The 19,257-nt window shown below is 37.8% G+C and overlaps 1 protein-coding gene across 2 annotated transcripts in view; it reads right to left on the reverse strand.

The window, feature by feature from the left end:
* Window positions 1–12,215, reverse strand: part of TLDC2 (TBC/LysM-associated domain containing 2) — a 379,676-nt gene extending 367,461 nt beyond the window's left edge. Inside the window, exon 1 of one of the 2 annotated variants that reach the window (XM_044090181.1) lies at window positions 12,104–12,215. In XM_044090181.1, coding sequence (XP_043946116.1) covers window positions 12,104–12,130 — 27 coding nt within the window. In that variant the 5' untranslated portion in view covers window positions 12,131–12,215. The remainder of the gene's footprint in view (window positions 1–12,103) is intronic. The other variant, XM_044090183.1, reaches the window with a different exon arrangement.
* Between the last annotated feature and the right edge of the window lie 7,042 nt (window positions 12,216–19,257).

The raw sequence follows: 19,257 nt of genomic DNA on the forward strand, positions 1-19,257 counted from the left end.
TCAAGAGAAACCTTGATGAGTGGATGGGAAACAGAAAGTTTACCCCGGGGATCACTTCAGTGGCTCTGCTGGACAGAGGCACAGGGAACTAATCCAAGGGGGGGGGTGAAAGCCAACACATTCCAGCTAGGCTTATAAATGCCTTCAGGCAGATAGCCTAGTACCTACCTATGAACCTATAATACAACTGCTCTCTCGCTGACTGTTATATAAGAACTACATCTGAAAGTGTGCCCTATGCAGTTCTGAACATAAAAAAGTGGATTTTACAGGAGCAAGCCAAAAATATGAGGCAAAAATCTGGATATTTTATGAAAATCTGGACAGTTGAGAGGTATGGTGCAATATTATATCTTAATTATTGTCCCAACAAAATGTGATTCTAGGAGTACTAGAGTACATGACCTTTGCCCAGAACAGATTGGTCTGTGTGAGTATCATTTCCTAATGCAGTACTGTCATCTTGGGTGTGAGTATCATTTCCTAATGCAGTACTGTCATCTTGGGTGTGAGTATCATTTCCTAATGGAGTACTATCATTCTGGGTGTGAGTATCATTTCCTAATGCAGTACTATCATTCTGGGTGTGAGTATCATTTCCTAATGGAGTACTATCATTCTGGGTGTGAGTATCATTTCCTAATGCAGTACTGTCATCTTGGGTGTGAGTATCATTTCCTAATGGAGTACTATCATTCTGGGTGTGAGTATCATTTCCTAATGCAGTACTGTCATCTTGGGTGTGAGTATCATTTCCTAATGGAGTACTATCATTCTGGGTGTGAGTATCATTTCCTAATGCAGTACTGTCATCTTGGGTGTGAGTATCATTTCCTAATGGAGTACTATCATTCTGGGTGTGAGTATCATTTCCTAATGCAGTACTGTCATCTTGGGTGTGAGTATCATTTCCTAATGGAGTACTATCATTCTGGGTGTGAGTATCATTTCCTAATGCAGTACTGTCATCTTGGGTGTGAGTATCATTTCCTAATGGAACACTGTCATTTTGGCTCAGGGATTTGGTATAACATTAAGATGAAGTAGATGAGGTATTGTCCAGAATGCAGAAATAATTTTGTGTCCCTCAACACTAATATAGAGATACAAAGAGACAAAATCTCATTAGTTATAATGTGTTAAGACATACTGAAGAATTTATTTCTGAAATTGCTTTATTCTTACAAACACTGTTTCTAAGGACTCGTTTAGTTTCTCAGGACTCTGCAAAATACTGCATGAATGGCTTAGCTTGAGCAATGGCTTTTCAATTTACTGATTACAAAAATCATGTAATATTAGTACACATAAGATTGTGTCCAGGTGGGAAGAATTTAAATTAACTGTAAACAAAATCATGGAATACAGATCACATGCATAAGCATCTCTTGGATAACATTAGGATGGTTGTAGTTGTGTTTTATCACAAAGGAGAGGTAGAGTTGTTGTTATTGACAAGGAATAAACTGGAGGGAAGGCACCTTTTATCTGCCTAGGAGTTAGGTCCAGTGAAAATAGCCAGTTCAGAAACATGGATCTTGGCCTGCCACAGCTTTACATCTAAAGATCCAACTTCTAACCCCTACATTGCAATTGGAAACAGTAAAATAGAACAGACTGTATAATGACAGGACAGAAAAAGTGAACATTCACAAATACAATAACAGGGCTCAGCTCCATTTATGTGTTCCAAAGACTGCGCAACGACAAACAGTTTCAAAATATGTACTTTTTTTATTCTCCCACTACCTCCCTGCCAATACCCAACATCCCTCAGTCAGTCAGACCATTTTGCCCCTGTTGTATGAGACACGATTGTGGAAGGCTATCATTCAGGCAGCTGTTATGGTCTTTTTGTGTTTTTGATCTTAATCTCTCTCTCAAGAGGCTGACATGCACTCTCACAGAAGGAACAGCCTGCAATGCATTCCACTGTACGTGTGCACATTCTTGCACATGCCACATAAAAGCTACCACACAAACGTGGCCTAGCAGAGCCAAGCCCATGTCTCAGCCATCTGCTGTTTGTCATGTTCCTTTCTGTCAAGTAAGTGCTGATTCTGTAGCAAACCAGACCACCTTCCTCTACCCAGGATGGTTGTGCTAACATCAGCCTTTCACATCCACCTTTTCCTGCCAAGCTTCTCCAGAACTTACTGCTGATTGTCCTTCTGTTATTTAGGTTGTAATCAGGAAATCATCCTTCTATGCTGTGCAGCATGTTATATGGAGCCAAAGTATGCACACACACACACACACACACACACACACACACACACACACACACACACACACACACACACACACACACACACACACACACACACACACACACACACACACACACCTCTGGTGCAATGCAATCTTTGACAGTTCACCAAGGGATATTTTTTTCTACATCCCTAACTGCTTGAGTATTGATTCCAACATTTATGCTAATATTAGTTGTCTTCTTGTAGTGTGGTACTACTGCCTGAATCCCACCATGTGTGGCACCTCTGGTGCTGCAGACCTGATCACCTCCCCCAGGAGAGACTAATCAGTTCACACACACCACAAACGCACACAGATACTCATACACACAGACTCACACACAACACAACACACAACACATACAACACACAACACACACACACACACACACACACACACACACACACACACACACACACACACACACACACACACACACAGCGCCTCCAGCCTCAGACTTCTATTTTATCTCAGGTCTTTATCTCTGTCATAGTCAGAGCTTTATCTTTCTCTGCCATGGGGCTGGGGATACCTAAACATCAAAGAGATGGTGATACTCACTACTTGCACCTGTCACTCCATCCATTGCTGTTTTTCCAAATGGCACTTGAGTTTTCTATTCACCATAATTATTTTATTTTTGCCTTCTCTCTTTGGGTCTGCATTTCTCTCGCTCTCTCTCTTGTAAGTGTGCGTATGTTTGCGTCGGTTACATCATTTGCCATGCATTTTTTATAAATTCCCTCTCAGTTCTATTACTGGGCTATTACTTGTAAGTTTACTACATATGACTGGTGACAACTACAACAACAACAAAAACAAAAACAATAATAATAATAATAATACTTCACAAATTAGATCATTTCTTTCACTATATTTCTGTGTGTAATAATTGATGTAGATCATACAGTACTGTGGACATCACTTCTGTATGTTAAAGCATTATAATCTATTGCCGTTGAAAAATATCCTCCTGTCCCCCACAGAGATGGGAATAATCAACTGTCAGGGACATAAAACTGGGATCTTTGTCAATGATAGTGAAAAGCAGAAACAGTAGCATTTCTTAGATGAACTATTCTTCCATCATTCGTAACTGCTTGTCTTCTTTTTAAGTTAGAGACTATATTCATTCTGAAATCTGTAAACATCAGAAGGAAGGCTGCACAAGTCCGATCATTTTCTTGCTCAGTTGTGTTTTATTCCCTCTAATTATAACACCAACTAATTTTGTTCCTCACAATGGTAGTAATAATTGCTAAGCTTTTCAAGCGGCTTGACTGCACTAACCCCATACTGATATTTTCTCCTTTACAGTGTATATAGGGTGTACTCAGAAATATCGAAGTGCACTAATGTCAGACACCTAAACATTAATCCCGTAAGATTAAAACACATAAGAATGAAAAAACCCACATTTTTTTTTGCAGGGGCAGGTCTTCCTGCACACCCTCCTGCTAATTATATATACCGACTCCGAGATCGCTCTACAGTGGGGAAAGGGTAAAGTCCCTATCCCCACTTTTCACTATCTCGCACAAACTTAATGCTGGTAGAGGTGATTGACTGAGTTTTGATCACTTCTGCAGGCATAAAAAACATTTTATATTATGAACATTCAATTATATGGATGTTTTCCATATATATATATATATATATATATATATATATATATATATATATATATATATATATATATATATATATGTGTGTGTGTGTGTGTGTGTGTGTGTGTGTAAATTTAAAAACATGAAACACAAAAATACAGAGAAACATCAAAAACAAATACTCAAAATGAAGACAAAAAACCAGATTAAATTAACAGCAAAAAAAAAATGCCCATTCTTGTCTGGTAATCAGCTTACACTAAAAATACACTAAAATGAAACAAAATAAAAACAAACTATGCTAATAGCACAGGACATGGTTCATCTGAATAGTGGTAGTGATACATAAAAGGGTTTTATAAGGTAAGGTACAGGGTTATGGTTGGGGGTATTAACTGAGTTAGGGTTAGCATGTATTAATAAGGTGTTTCTAAGGTAAGGAGCAGGGTTAGGTGTAGGGTTAAGGTTAGGGTTAGCATACGTTGCTAAGCACTTTACTAATGCATACTAATCCTGCCTAACCCTGCACCTAACCTTAGAGCAAGTTCAGACACATGCACCAACAAACAAGCACAACACCAAAGCTATCTCACTACCTGACCCATTCCCTAATCCTAACCTGCCCGCACTCACACAAACACATTCCCAGCCCTAATACCAACCCACTTACCTCTGTCTACATTCTGAATTGGCTACATTTTGTGTTGCCTACATTCTAATAATGCCTTTCTGAGTATCTACATTTTGAATGGCTCACACACACACATATATATATATATATATATATATATATATATATATATAGATCCATATGAGTTCGTCGACAGTTCATAAGAACGACACTCACTTCTTCGACACGACATCATCGACCATTCATATTATCGACATGTCAGGTATGCGATCTTCCCCCTTGCAGGACCCATGTTAGCACTTGTTTCTGTGTTGACACGATTAGGGTGTTACGTGACTCTGTACAATTTACCTTAACACAGAAACAAGTGCTAACATGGGTCCTGCAAGGGGGAAGATCGCATACCTGACATGTCGATAATATGAACGGTCGATGATGTCATGTCGAAGAAGTGAGTGTCATTCTTATGAACTGTCGACGAACTCATATGGATCCATATATATATATGGATCTAGGACGTTTGCTCGAGTGAGCAAATGTCCGAATCCATAATAACCGAACACACTTTAATGAAAGCGCTTTTATCGAAAAAGCGCTTTCGTTAAAGCGTGTTACAAAAAAAATAAAATAAAACACTACATTTACATTTTACACCCCCCACTTTAATATTCTCCCTCCGAGACCGCACTACAGTGGGGAAAAGAGAAATTTCCCTTATCCACACTGTAGTACAGCCTCAGCAACAGGCATACTTACATGAAAGTGCTTCTTTGGTGAAAAGAACTTTTGCGTAAGTATGCCCGGCCGTTTGGGTTTCGGTCGTTTGCTCACTCGGGCAAACGTCCTAGATCCGTATATATATATATATATATATATATATATATATATATATATATAGCTATATGGGTCTACTTTGGATGAACGAAATGCCACTTACAAAAAACCTGTTTCACCGAGATGAGAAGACTGACACCACCACAACACCAATGTCTCAGAACACCGACTATTCACTCCAGGTAAGTAACCGCTTGGCCATCCGAAACAATCATGTAAACGGAAGAAAAACAAACCCACCCCCCCATACCAACTCCGAGATCGCACTGCTGTGGGGGTAAGGGGCACAGTTCAACAGGATGGCCATACTTACCTGCAGTGAATAGTCAGTGTTCTGGGACATTGCTGTTGTGATGCTGTCTTCTCATCTCGGTGAAATGGGTTTCAGGTAAATAACATTTTGTTCATCTAAAGTAGACCCATATATCTCCATCCATCCATCCTCATCCCCGTTTCCTATTTTTGCACATGGGGTCGAGGTGTCACTTCAGCAGTGACAATCATCCCGAGCTAAGGTTTAAACCACCAAGTGGCTAGCCGTGCCACGGTAATTCTTTTGCACACACACTCTCACCTACAGCCAATTTAGAGTGCCCGATTCATCTACAGCATGTATTTGGAATGTGGGAGGAAACCAGAGCACCCAGAGGAAACCCACGTGACCACAGAGAGGATATGCAGACTCTGTTCAGAAGGCACCCTAGCCGAGAATCGAACTGAAGGACCTCTTACTGTGAGGTGACAATGTTAACCTCTGTACCACCATTTGTTTCTGAAGGAATTGGACATATTCTGATTATCAGGAAAGCTTGTTAAATAATTTTAGAAAGTGTTGTGTAATATAGGTGTCTTTCTTCTGTTATCGAGATTTATTTTGAGTATTAGATTCCTTAATATGGTGTTAGTTTCCCCAGCATAGGCTTTCAGGCAGACAGCAAGATCAGACAGAGATTACCTTAAAGTGACCAGTAAGAAACATAGTATAGTGGCAGTTCCTGAAACCTGTCTGAATAGTTGGAAGTTTTCCAAACCTTGCAATTTTTCTAATAAGAAACCACTGACTTTTTCAGGTTCTTTCAGGTGACTTCTTTAAAGGCTACAAACCCCAGTGTTATTTTTAATGAAAGGTCAGATCAGTCAGGCATAAAATGATAGAGTGATTTCCTGGAGTAAATACACTTCCTTTTAGAATTAGATAGGCTACAAAGTATGCTTTAGAGGTGATATTAGATGCATACTGGTTACAGTATAATTAATCTTTGCCCTTGGATCCTTAACAATGCCATAATTTTTATAATTTGATGGTTTATTTCATTGGCATAATTTCTATCCGTTTTGCTTAGTCTCATAATACTACATTTGATATTAAATCTAATGTCATTATGGCTACACAAGGTATGTTTTACAGACCAGCTTGAAGAACTATATTATATTTCATTAAAGTAAGTATATTACCCATCTTGCAGTCATTGTCATATTGGGTTACTAATAGTGCATTTTTATGAAATAATGGACTACAATTGGTACTTGGTGGAAGAAGATGAGTCAGTGCTATAATGGGAAATGTTATTTATTTATTTATTTATTTATTTAACATTTTTTAACCGGGAAAGTTCGACTTGGAACAAAGCCAATTTTCAGCGGAGGCCCCTGGGAGAAATGCTCTAGATGCATGTCTTTGTAACATGAAAGGAAACCGGAGCACCTGGAGGAAACCCACACAAATGCAAGGAGGACATGCAGACTCCATACAGAAAGAAGCCCAGCCGAGAATCGAATGAGAGAACCTCTTGTTGTGAGGCGACAACGCTACCGCTGCACCACTGTGCCATCGTTATTCTCTTTTTTTAAACACCTTTATTGAATTATCAGATAAGATATTAGCAGACATGCGTTTATATAAAAGAAAACAAACTATATTGACATTTTCACAGTTGTAAACATTATACATAACATATAGTGTTTTGTATAATTATCATCAATCCAACATTGCATAAATTTATCAGTTTCTGTCTTCTCTCAAACCTTACTCCTCCTCCTCCTCCAAACATTATTCTGCATGCATTGTTCCCACAATTCCATTGTTTTAAAATGTAATTTACTCCTACCCTTTTATAAAGGTCCCACTTCCAGTTCTTTTAACTCTGTTACAGTAGTCAGTATTTCAAATACAGTTGGTTTAGATTTTGATTTCCATTTTCTAGTAATTGCTTTTTTGGCAGCCATCAGAAGTAAACTTAACAAGACCTTCTTATATTTAGGCAGTTCAGATCCTGTATCCCAGCTCAAAAAAAAAAAAAAAATGTCCTTAGTTACCTATTTGCTCACCTAATATTTCTGATGGAGTATTCTGTAGTCAGCTCATTACACACCCTCAACATGTGGTCCCAGTTGCCTCTTTCTTCCCTGTCACACTTACAACATTTGGCATCTACCCGAGGAAAAATTTTTTGATTCTGCTTGGAGTATACAAATATCTATTTAAACACTTGCAAGCAAAAATCCTAAATCTTCTAGACTTCCTTGCATATTTGAGAGCCATACATATATCCTACCATTGTTTTCGTGTGAATTGATGATCTAGTTTCTCTTCCCAGTCTTTTCTAACGTCCTCTGATTGATTCTTAATAGTGATTATGCAATATTTTACATGCCATACTAATTATCCATTTTATAACAGCAGCTTCTGTTCTAGATTCAACTACAAACTCACCAAAGCAGGTCTTTCACTTAGGATTCTCCTGTCCCTTTCTCTTTACCTGTACTCGATATCAGTTCCTGATAGTGAAGGCTGTCTCCAGCCTGCAGTCCAAATGTCTTCTTGGTCTCTTCCCAGACTGTTACCTTTCCCTTTCTCGCTATTTGCGCCCAATACCTTGGTTCCTTTGTCAGTTTTCTACAGTAAATTCCAGCTGCTGTTGCCTCTTCTCTGTACCCTTAATTGCAGTCATCCTATCAGCAAAATCTCCTTTCTCCATTCTCATGTCAGCTTAGTTCTTAGAATACTTTCTGCTACTTTTTTTTTTTTTATACAGTGGGGTATTATCCAAGTCTTAAGATCTGGTAAAATATATAGTTAATGCCATATAGTTTAGCATATAGTGTGGTAGCATATCTGATTTCCAAAGCACCAGCAGGCCTTCTTCAGGCAGTCTTACCTAACTAAATGGAAGAGACTTTCTTTTGGGGCAGCTTAGCAGTCTGTGCTCCCCAAATGCTGCCTAATTCTCAAGTTGCTGAATTACCTGACTCACACAAGGCAGGCTTGTGCTATTTGTTGTCAAAATGCATCTTTTTGAAATATCTGCCTGCTTCAGATCACCCTGCCCTTGCATTGATAGCTTTCCTAAAAGGAATTTTGTGCTTAGGTCTTTCCCAACATCCACTATTTCTTCTATGAGATTTATCCTTTATGGCAGAAAATCAGACACTGCTTTATTTTGAGTGATTGTCTTTGCACCCAGTCATTTTAAAAATCTTTGCAAAAGTGACGTCATCTAGAAGGATTTCTTTGTTTTGGGATTTATTTTATAACCAACCCTCCATAGTGTTCCACTTTGATAGAACTGCTGTCTGCACTAATCAGTAAACTATGTCTAAAGTATAGCTCTAAACCTGTTAGCACAACAAAATCTGGACACAGCCAAAAATAATGGTAGGACAAAGCCCCCCAAAATAGGGAAATTTTTAAATATTAAAGTTAGAAAGTTCAAAATAAAAGGCAAAAGGGGGCACTAAACCACTTGAATATTTTAATAAAACCAACAGAAAAATCAGTAACGTGAAGAGCTTTTTGTCCGATCAAGTGACCGGACTTCTTCAGAGAAAATCAAACAGCAATTCTGTTGTTTAAAAACGTATTCATTTCCCTCCGCACCATAAGTTAACCAATCAAGTATACCCACACACTCTCTAATAATTAACAAATTAGATAATTAACTTAAATTAGCTAATTAACTGAAAAATTAAAAATTTATAATAATAATACTAGTACTAATACTAGCCTAAATATTACAGCCCTCCAGCACATACTTGTTGCATTAATAACAATAACATAGGGTTACGCCACCATACAGGGCAGTTAAAAACCTCCCCCACAAAACAACAATTTTTCAATTTGAATTGTCTTTATTCCTTTATTGGTCAGGGTTTGAACTATGTCACTTCATTGTAACCTTTATACATACTGCTATACATATTGTTTATATGTTTTAAAATTGTTATGCCTTTTAGAATGTTTATTTACTTAGTTAATTAGCTAATTTGTTAATTATTAGAGAGTGTTTGGGTATACTTGATTGGTTAACTTATTGTGAGGAGGGAAATTAATATGCTTTTAAACAACAGAATTGGTGTTTGATTATGTCTGAAGAAGTCCGGTCACTTGATCGGACCAAAAGCACTTCACGTTATTGATTTTTCTGTTGGTTTTATTAAAATATTCAAGTGGTTTAGTGCCTCCTCTTGCCTTTTATTTTGGAGTTTAGTTGTTGCACCTGTTGTTCCAGTTTTTAAACTTAGAAAGTTGCTAGAATAAACAGTTTTGTGTTACCGTACATTTTCTGAGGGATATGAAAACTGAAAATCAAATGCCTGTCATTATTTAGTGAAGTCAGTCTTCACTGTTTTGCCACAAAAATCAAAAAAATCACATTTTTTATGAGTAACGGACCAAAAATATGAGTTACAAATCTGGACATTCTGTGAAAATCTGGACAGTTGAGAGGTATGGAAAGTTATTTCAGCTGTCTGATTGAACCAGTCAGTTAAGCAGTCTTTTTTCATAAGAGGAGAGCAGAGGGAGTGATTGTTTGATATTCATTAGATATGCAGGAGCAATGAAAATACTAAGTATTCAGAACAAAAAGTCTGATTAACTGTGTTTCATGCAAGCAAGGCCTTGATGGCGGTACCTATGACCCAGCAAACATTGTCTAAGTCACTTAACTATTGTTTTACTTTCCTTTATGACAAATGCAAAGCATTTACAGGCATCACCAGGACACAATATACCACAACTGCTGATGCATATTTAAAAAATGTCTTTATAGAAGACATACCTGTGGCTGTAACTTGGACAACCATCCACAGCTTAACTGAATGCTACAAGCTAGAACTGCCATCTATAAACAGGGCAGACATTAGTAAGTCACTGTTAGATGCAATGCTGATTTATATATCAGTGAAGACTATATTTTTGGGGATTTTGTCTATTTATTATACTTCTGCAATAATTCTCTCCAATGTAAGGTACATATGTGTGAGGTACTCAAGCTAGCAATAGAACTTAAAAGGAAAGTCCTAGGTAGCTGTACCGACAGCCTCCCAACCCTCAAATACTGGATTCATATTTGTCTTTAGGTATTGCCCTTCACAGCCTACCTGCTATAAATTGTACATAATCCCCCCAACTGAAGCTAACCATCTGATGCTAGGTATTTCTCCTATTTCTTCAGGACTACATGTCCAAGGTAACCCCCAGATCCCTGATGCCCAAGTTAGCTAGTAAGCTGGGAAAAGGTATAAGGGCTGTGATCTGAGATGCAAAGAGGAGCTGAGCTAACAACAGCATTATATCTACTGCTCTGGAGTAGCACTGAGTGAAGTGAATGGGTGCACATGATGCATCTCTCAGTTTGTCCTGACCCCCTCATCCACTGCTGATGCATTTAGTCCATGGTCCTGGTCTCCACTGTGTGCTGCGGACATGGAAAACCTAGCATGCGCCTGCTCCTTTCGGCTGAGAGGGGCCCTTCATTTATTTTCCTAACCAGGGTTCTCCTGCAGTGCCCAGGCTGATAATCAAACATGGGTATGTGGGACACAGTCAAAGGTTTATCCTCATATGCCACAAATCCAGATATAAATTGCATCTAGTTATTTTGTGTTATAGTTAGCAGTTATTTCACTAAATTTAACTTTAAATGTTTTAACAAAAAACTAGAGATGACGTAGTGTAGCACTACCATTATACCAAAGTATGTGTCACATGACTCTATAATAACAGTAGAGAAAGAAAGATATTTCTCCCAGGGGGTGTGTTATCCTTCAGCTGTCTCACAGGTCATGCTGAAGGATGACAGATATATGCAAGTTAATGTTCATTCGTTATACTGCTTCCCAGCTCTGTCCCGTGAAGATCTACAGCTGTGGTCAGTATCTCATACAATGACACTTATGAATACACTTCCATTAATGGGCCAACAGTGGGGGGCAGCATATGTATCTTCAAAGAACATCCAATATCCAAGGAGAGAGAGAAAACGACTCATTAGAGTCCAGTTTGACCATGTGATACTATCATGCTTGTTTAAGGTTAGGTCCCGTGTACTTCTCTGGCTGTTCCTTGAGGACCCCATGCCTGAGAAATGCCAAGCACATGCATTGTTGCCTGACAATACATCATAGTTAACTGCCTTCCATCACTCTTTAGTACAAGGTATGCCTGCTACCTGCATTGCCATGGTCTTGCATCAGTTCCTTCTGCTCCCAGAATCACTGACATTATATTTAAAATAATAGTTTATCTGTATAGAGCAGTTCTATAGATTAGATAGGTTATACTTTTGGTTAAGATGGTTAAATGTTAATGGTGATTATAATTGCTCTAAAATGAATCGAATAAGTGCTATTAGGCTATCTGCAATTTGCTGTTCAGTTACTAAGCCACACAGATAAACAAACAAAGCAAAATAGAAATCACTTTATAAAGTTTGGAAGCTTGAGTTTTGAAAATAAAAATGACCTTTCTAGTACATTGTGGGTAAAAAGAACTTACCAGAAGAGTATAACGTGTTGCTTTCATTTCCCTTGGAATCTGAGTTAAAATCAGAAGATGGTGCACAGTGTTGTTCAGTGCTGCTCATGTGGCCAGGTGTGTGTGTTTTTCTATTTGTGCACAGCAGTATTTGATAGAAGTCTAGTTATAAGGACACTCCCTTGTAAACTGTAAACACTGGTTGTGTCTTAGCCACACACACAGAAACATGCTGAATCAGATCACAGATAAGAATATTCATAATCCACCCAGTCTGTCCATTATTAATACAAAACAAGCATCTTGCCCAGTTCTCACACATCCCTTTGTGCCAAGAACTACGTTACTCTTAAGTCTCTTTCAGGCATCCTTAGCAGCATCATTAAAACATGTACTCACATACAGATATATGATTTTAAATCAGATTTTTTTTCTGTGATACATTAAAAAAAATGTATAACTTCAGACCACAGCGGTGCAGAATGCAGTCACTACAGAGTGCAAATATATAAGTTACAAGGCTCCACAGTCTAAAAAAAAATATTTGTCAGTACAACCCTTCTTACTCTGTCAAATGACTGACACTGATTACTTTCAGATTTATTTGTGATTTTTATCTACTGTGAGGCTATTCTTAGAATCTGCAGTTCACTCAGAAGAGAGGTATTTCCCTGTTTGTTTCTGAATATATCCCATTGAGATTCAAGAACAGAGGTATTTCCCTGTTTGTTTCTGAATATATCCCATTGAGATTCAAGAACAGAGGTATTTCCCTGTTTGTTTCTGAATATATCCCATTGAGATTCAAGAACAGAGGTATTTCCCTGTTTGTTTCTGAATATATCCCATTGAGATTCAAAGCAGGCTTAATGATTTTCATTCCTTGACCAGCTGTGATAACACATACTATATCAATGCATGTTTACTTCAGAAGGTGTTTACAGATGGCTGTCATATTCACTCTTAATTTAAATTTGCACAAGATCTACAGAGATGCCTTCCCTATACAAAAGCGTAGATGATTCATCTCTGCAAAAGACTCTGGTGTACACTCATGCGGTTGAAACACCCAGATGTCATAATTTAATGTTATCTTAGACACAGTCTGATTAAGATTTGTGTCTTGCAGTTGTACAACAAAGCTTTATCCTTGTCTACTACCACTTCCTAAAGCTAAGAATTTGCTAAAATCACACTGTGCAGAAATGCCATAATGGACATAGGTTCCTTCGTCCATTACTTTATTATTGCAGCTGCTTCAGAGGCAAAGAGGAATATCCTTATATCTTTTTATAGGTTATTATAACTTCTTATTTATGCTGAATGAAACAGGCTGAGTCAGATGGCAGGTAAGAATCTTCTGAATTTACCTGGTCTGCCCATTGTATTTAAAATCTCAAATAATTATTTATTTATTTTATTTTACATTTGTTTACCGGGAAAGTCCAACTGGACACAGGTCCTTTTTCAGCTGAGGCCAGGGAGAAAAGCTCCCAGTTACAAATTACAGCAGATAAAAAAGAAACAAATACAAAAAAGAAATACAACAATTAGTACAGAAGTATGTATACGTACAAAAATACAATGCATACACGAAACGTTGACCTAACATGGATGATTGAGAACACCTAAAGAGTATTTAAGCAATTGTCCTTAAGTGTTTGGTATTATACAGAGGTAGCTTGCAACATACCAAATAAAGCATATTGGATCATATCGGATTTTTGTGAGAGAACGCAGTTGAAGTTAATATAGATATACACCTTCTCAATGTGGGTATATATTCAGGGAGTGAATTAGGCCATGAAAAGGTGTAGGCTCTTGAGATTATATCAGTAAGTAAAATTAGCCAGGACAGCTGCAAGAGCAGATCCAAGTTTCAGTTAAATGTGATATCAAATGTTTTTTCAATTGTACTTTAGAGTTGGATGTTATAGGGGATGGTAGTTTATTTCATATTTTAGGTATGAAATTTGAGAAAAGTGAGTCCCTGCTGAGTTATTTGCTTTAGAGATATCTAAAAGAGATTTATTGCTGGAATGTAGAGAGCTAGTATGTGGTTTTAAAAGGTATTGGAGCACTGGGATTTTTTTAGGATGATGCATGATATTATGAACAAAGGTTAGTTGGTTTAAGAGTAGTAGTTGTGGGAGTTCTAACCATTTTAGAAGTTTAAGAGATACACAGTGATGTGATCTGTATGGGGAGTCAGTGGCAAATCTGGTGATTTTATTATAACAAGATTCAAGTTTGGCTAGATCTGTTTTTCTGAGGTTGGTTAGAATTGAGGAGGCATATAGGAGTGTTGACAAGAGATGTGTGTGAGCGATGGTGGCTTTTGAGTTTGTGGTCAGGAATTGTTTGTTCCGGTAGAGGGTATCTATTTTTGTGTACTTTCTTAATGATTTGAGAGATGTGAATACTGAATTTTAAATTGTTGTCAATTTCAACACCTAGACGTTTGTTGTGTGTTACTGGTGTGATGGTGGTGTTATTTTTGGATGTGATACTGAATGATAGGGGTTATGGTTGGGGTGAGAAAGAAGAAGCTTGGTTTTGTTGGGAATTTAGAATGAGTTGGGTGTTAGTGAGCCTTGTTTCAGCAGCAAGAAAAGAGTTTTGGGTGATGGTCTGGAGGTCTTGTAGGGAGGGGGCTGCACATACAAGTGTGGAGTCATCTGTTTATTGTATAACTGTAGCATGAGGGGTAGAGGTGTGGAGTTGGTTTGTGAAGGGAGAGAGAAAAGTAGAGGTCCAAGGATGGAGCCTTGGGGAACCCGTACAGTAACTGGAAGGGGGTGGGGTTCATTTTGCCATTGAACAGCCTGCTGGAATCCTGATAAGTAGCTATTAAACCAAGTAATTAAGGAGGTGCTGAGGTTTAAGGTGATTTACCATGTTGAATGTTTTGAAAAGGTCAAAAAATGGCTGATAAGTTTACATTAGGGCTGTGGTAGTACTATGATGGGGCGAAAACCATGCTGAGTATCTGACAGTAATTTGTGTGTTTGTAGGTACTGCATCAATTGTGTGTGAACTACTCTCTCTAGAAGTTTAGATAGAGGTGATAGAATGGCAGCTGGGTGATAGTTGGTGAGTTTAGTTGAATCCTTCCTTTGTGTCGGGGTATAACATGGGAGAATTTACAGATGCCAGGTACCAAGTTTTCTGAGATAGATCTGTTTATTAGTATGGCTACAGGGTATGTGATTGCTTCTGCTGCGATTTGCAAAAAGTCAGCAGGGAGTCTGTCTGCTGCTAAGGTGGTTGGCTTTAGTTTTGTAGTAGTTTTTTTTATTGTGTTAACAGAGACTGGTTGTAATGTAAAGGTACTGTGTTACAATAAGAGTGGTTTGGAGGTGGTCAGGGTGTTATGGGAATTTGAGAGGGCTAAGATAATTTCTGTGAAGTATTTGTTGAATTGAGTTGCAATGTTATCAGAGCTTCTGGTAGCTGTCGGTGTGAGTGTAGTGGATTTACCAGGGCAAAGTATATTATTTATGGCAGCCCAGAACTTTGGGGGGTTATTATGATGTTTCTTTTAAATATTTTGGTAATAATTTAATTTGTCAAGTTTAACTTGTTTTTTTGCTTTGTTTCTCAACTGCAGGAATAAAGATTTTGAGTATTGTGATTTATTTTTATGGTACTATTCCCAGGCTTTGTCTCTAGCTATTAGGGATCTGCAGTCCTTGAATAGTCAAGGTGCATAATTGGCCTTTACTCTAATAGTTCTTGGGGATGCATGGATGTTCAGTATGTCTAGGAAGGTGGAGTTAAATGATTTAACAGCTTCTTCCAGGGGTTGCTGTCTGAGGGCCTCTCAGTTACAGATCTTTAGTGACAAGATAAAGTTGTTGGGGTTGAAATTCTTTTTGTTATGGACCTCGTGGTAGATGGTTGACCAACCTTGACAGGCATGGCTCCTTAGAAGAAAGGTTGGATGATGGTCACTAAGACCGTCAGGAAGGCAACTGGATTGAGAGCATAGAGTGGGGACATTGTTCAGAATCCAGTCAATAATCTCAAATAATTTACTTACAACGTCTCTACACTCAGTTAAAATAAAATGCTGATAAAATGTATATATGTAAGTAACTTAAAATTCTTAGAATAATTATTTTGTTTACTTTTGCTGTAATATAATGTTAAAATATGCTGCAATGTTATACATCAAGACAATGCTGTAAGACTATTTATGTTCTAATATTTTATCTCAAATTTAATGTACTCAACTCATTCTATAAAACTTCATGTCATAATAATGCTGTAAAGCTTGTCATTCTGCAATATTTTACTGAAGTTAGTAAATGTAAAAGTATGTGTACTTGCTATTATACCTGGATTGTGGTTGAAAAACAGTAATGTTCAACCAGTATGCCTACTGAGTTATGAAATGAATAAATAAAAATAAAAACAAGCTGCTGGCAAACTGTATGATAGCTGGCATTCATACAGTGATATTGGAGACTTCAGGCCCATTTTGCCGAATGGATTGGAAACAGTTCCAACTTCTACGTGAGTAAGCCAAGTCTTGATGGTTGAGGGAACTCATTTTATTCAGTTTAACTGCAATTGTTCGATAAGCAGGTGAATACAGTGATCCAGCAGATTTTTATTAGATGTGACTTGGATCCTTAGACGACAGCAGCAAACACAGATGCAAAGTAAACATAATATATAAAATGACGTATACAAATATAAGAACATCAAAGCTGATAGGACATTTAAAAAGTTCAAAAAACAGGTAATAAAGACAAATGGAAACAATTGGGATCCACTTACTGTTTTATATCATTGTACTTCCAGGACAGGTTTCAGCCCATTATCAGACAGTCCCATTTCTCCCTTTATCACTGCTATGGCTCTATATATTACTTCTACTGACAGTAACATCAGGCAGGATGTAGGTGCCATTCAAGCCTGGGAATATGGTGGGATTACCTTTGTAACTATGCTGCTAGCCAGCTGCCCCTGCATGCAGACTTTTATGCATGCTTTCTCCTGTCTCTGCTGGTATAATATACTTCCAGGGGCTAGACACTGTAGCTGAATACAACAATCACAATAACAACACAGTATCCTGGCCTTCAACTGAGTGTAATTCTGCTCCAGAAGGTACCTCCACCATCTGCCTGGATACAGTAATGGTCATTGGTCAGTACATCCCAATCCTTCTGGCTTGCCTTCCATCATCAGGGCCACTAAATGAATCCTGGTCTTCACAGATTAGTATGAAGCAAAGCCCCTGTAACAATGGGGTAGCTACCTTCATATTAACTACAATATAACAAGTGAATTGCTTCTTTGGTAGCAACAACGGAAAATTGAATCCATAAAATTTGTTTAATACTTCACTCAGTGATACGAGAAAAGAGACAAGTAATGCAGGCTAACCTCATCAGGTGTGACAAGTGTCTGTTAGTGCAAGTAAATCTGTGAGAGAGTCAAGAATGGGTTAGGAGCAGACAAGAGTAACATTTAAATAGAACGTAAGACTGAAAGGCAGCCTTCAAAGAACTATTGAGGTAAAGCTGTTAGCAAGGCCAAGCAGTATGGCCACTTAGATACTGTGCTCTTCAGGCAACAACATTTGCATATGTAATATTAAAAAAAACTCTCTGTGTTGCCTAATCAAAGGAACTAATATTGGAATCATATGGAAACAAAAATTAACAAAATCTGAAAACAGAAGTTGCCTGTATAATGTTTGTGAAAGTTTACAAGAATGGTCTTCAGTTGCTTCTGGACCATGAAAATTTCTTCATAGATAATCTTGTCGCACACACAGGCAACTGCAATGAAACTAGTCCAAATGGAGAGATGAGGGTGTCCGACTGGAGAGATGATAAAGTCAGCAAACAAAGGAGAGTAGTATTGATGGAACTGAATTCATTCTGAAGTGTCGATGAGTACCTTCATGAGATGGACCCTATTTTTACAAAATCCCAACAAAACAACATTGCTATATAGACTGTATTTTATATAGCATATATCATGCACAGAGGTAGGTTAAAAAATAAAAAAGATAGATGGGTGCACAAGACCCAGGATAAAGAAGAGCCCAATCCTGGTAGGCGCACTGGTGCCAGGACTGGAAAAAATGACAGTGTAGAATCTTCAAGACACAGAAATATTCCTACAATAGGCTTAGGCCAGTACCGGGGGGGAGGCCCTCCCAGATGTAGAAGGAAGTAGTAGTCCACAAAAAGCACAAAAACTGACAAGCAAAAAAGAGTCATAAAGATGATAGAGTGGACTGCTGAAAATAAGAAAGGAAATAGTGTTGTTACCATTATGCAAGAAGCCCAGCATTTCCAGATAAAAGATACTCAAAAGATTAAGAAAGAAATTAGAGGAAAGAAAAATACTTACAAGAAAAACTGTCAAAACCTTCAAATGCAAATGTGTGTTCATTATTACAACAGATCCATGAAAAACATTATATAGACCAAGAAACTTAATGCCATTTGGAAAAAGAAGCGACTGAGGAAGTGAAAAAATATAAAGAACAAAACATAAAGATTTTTGAAAGGTATAAAAAAGAAAAATGGACATGGGAAAGAAAGAAATATGATATGGTGTAACATTTATGCAAAGGAAAAGGCTAAACTAATCAAAATATATATTTTTTAATTTTATTTATTTTTCATTTGTTGACTGGGATAGTCCGACTGGATCTATGTCCATTTTCAGCGGAGGCCCAGAGAGAAAAGCTGCACGGTAACAGATACAAAAAAAAACAAAAAACAATGCAAACAGATTACAGATATGGCATTGACAAAGAATACATAAGCAAGCATGAATAGAAGTTCAACAGGTTAGAGTTACTCCCTGGTGACAGTCAGGGGTATATTAAACAACAATTTGATTAATAGATTTTTCACATTCTTGATGAGCGTTAGCCAGGCTTATTGCAGGGGCAAAGCCAGTTTAGTGCCAGATGTTGTTTGAGTCTAGTTTTAAATTGGCCTAGGGAGGAGAGCAAAGTAATATCAGCTGGAAGTGAGTTCCAAGCTCTGCCTGTAGAGTTTGCAAAGAGGGAATCACCAGCTGCATTGTTCATTTTGATTGTCTGAATTAGTAGTCTGTTCGAGGATTGAAGCAGTAGTGGATTGTTATACGGGGTGATAGGATTTTTAAGTGCTGGAGTATTATCCGGATTTTAAAGGATT

The sequence above is a fragment of the Protopterus annectens genome, chromosome 12.part0 (genome assembly GCF_019279795.1).
Source record: "Protopterus annectens isolate FY-2018-M chromosome 12.part0, PAN1.0, whole genome shotgun sequence".
NCBI lineage: Eukaryota > Metazoa > Chordata > Ceratodontiformes > Protopteridae > Protopterus > Protopterus annectens.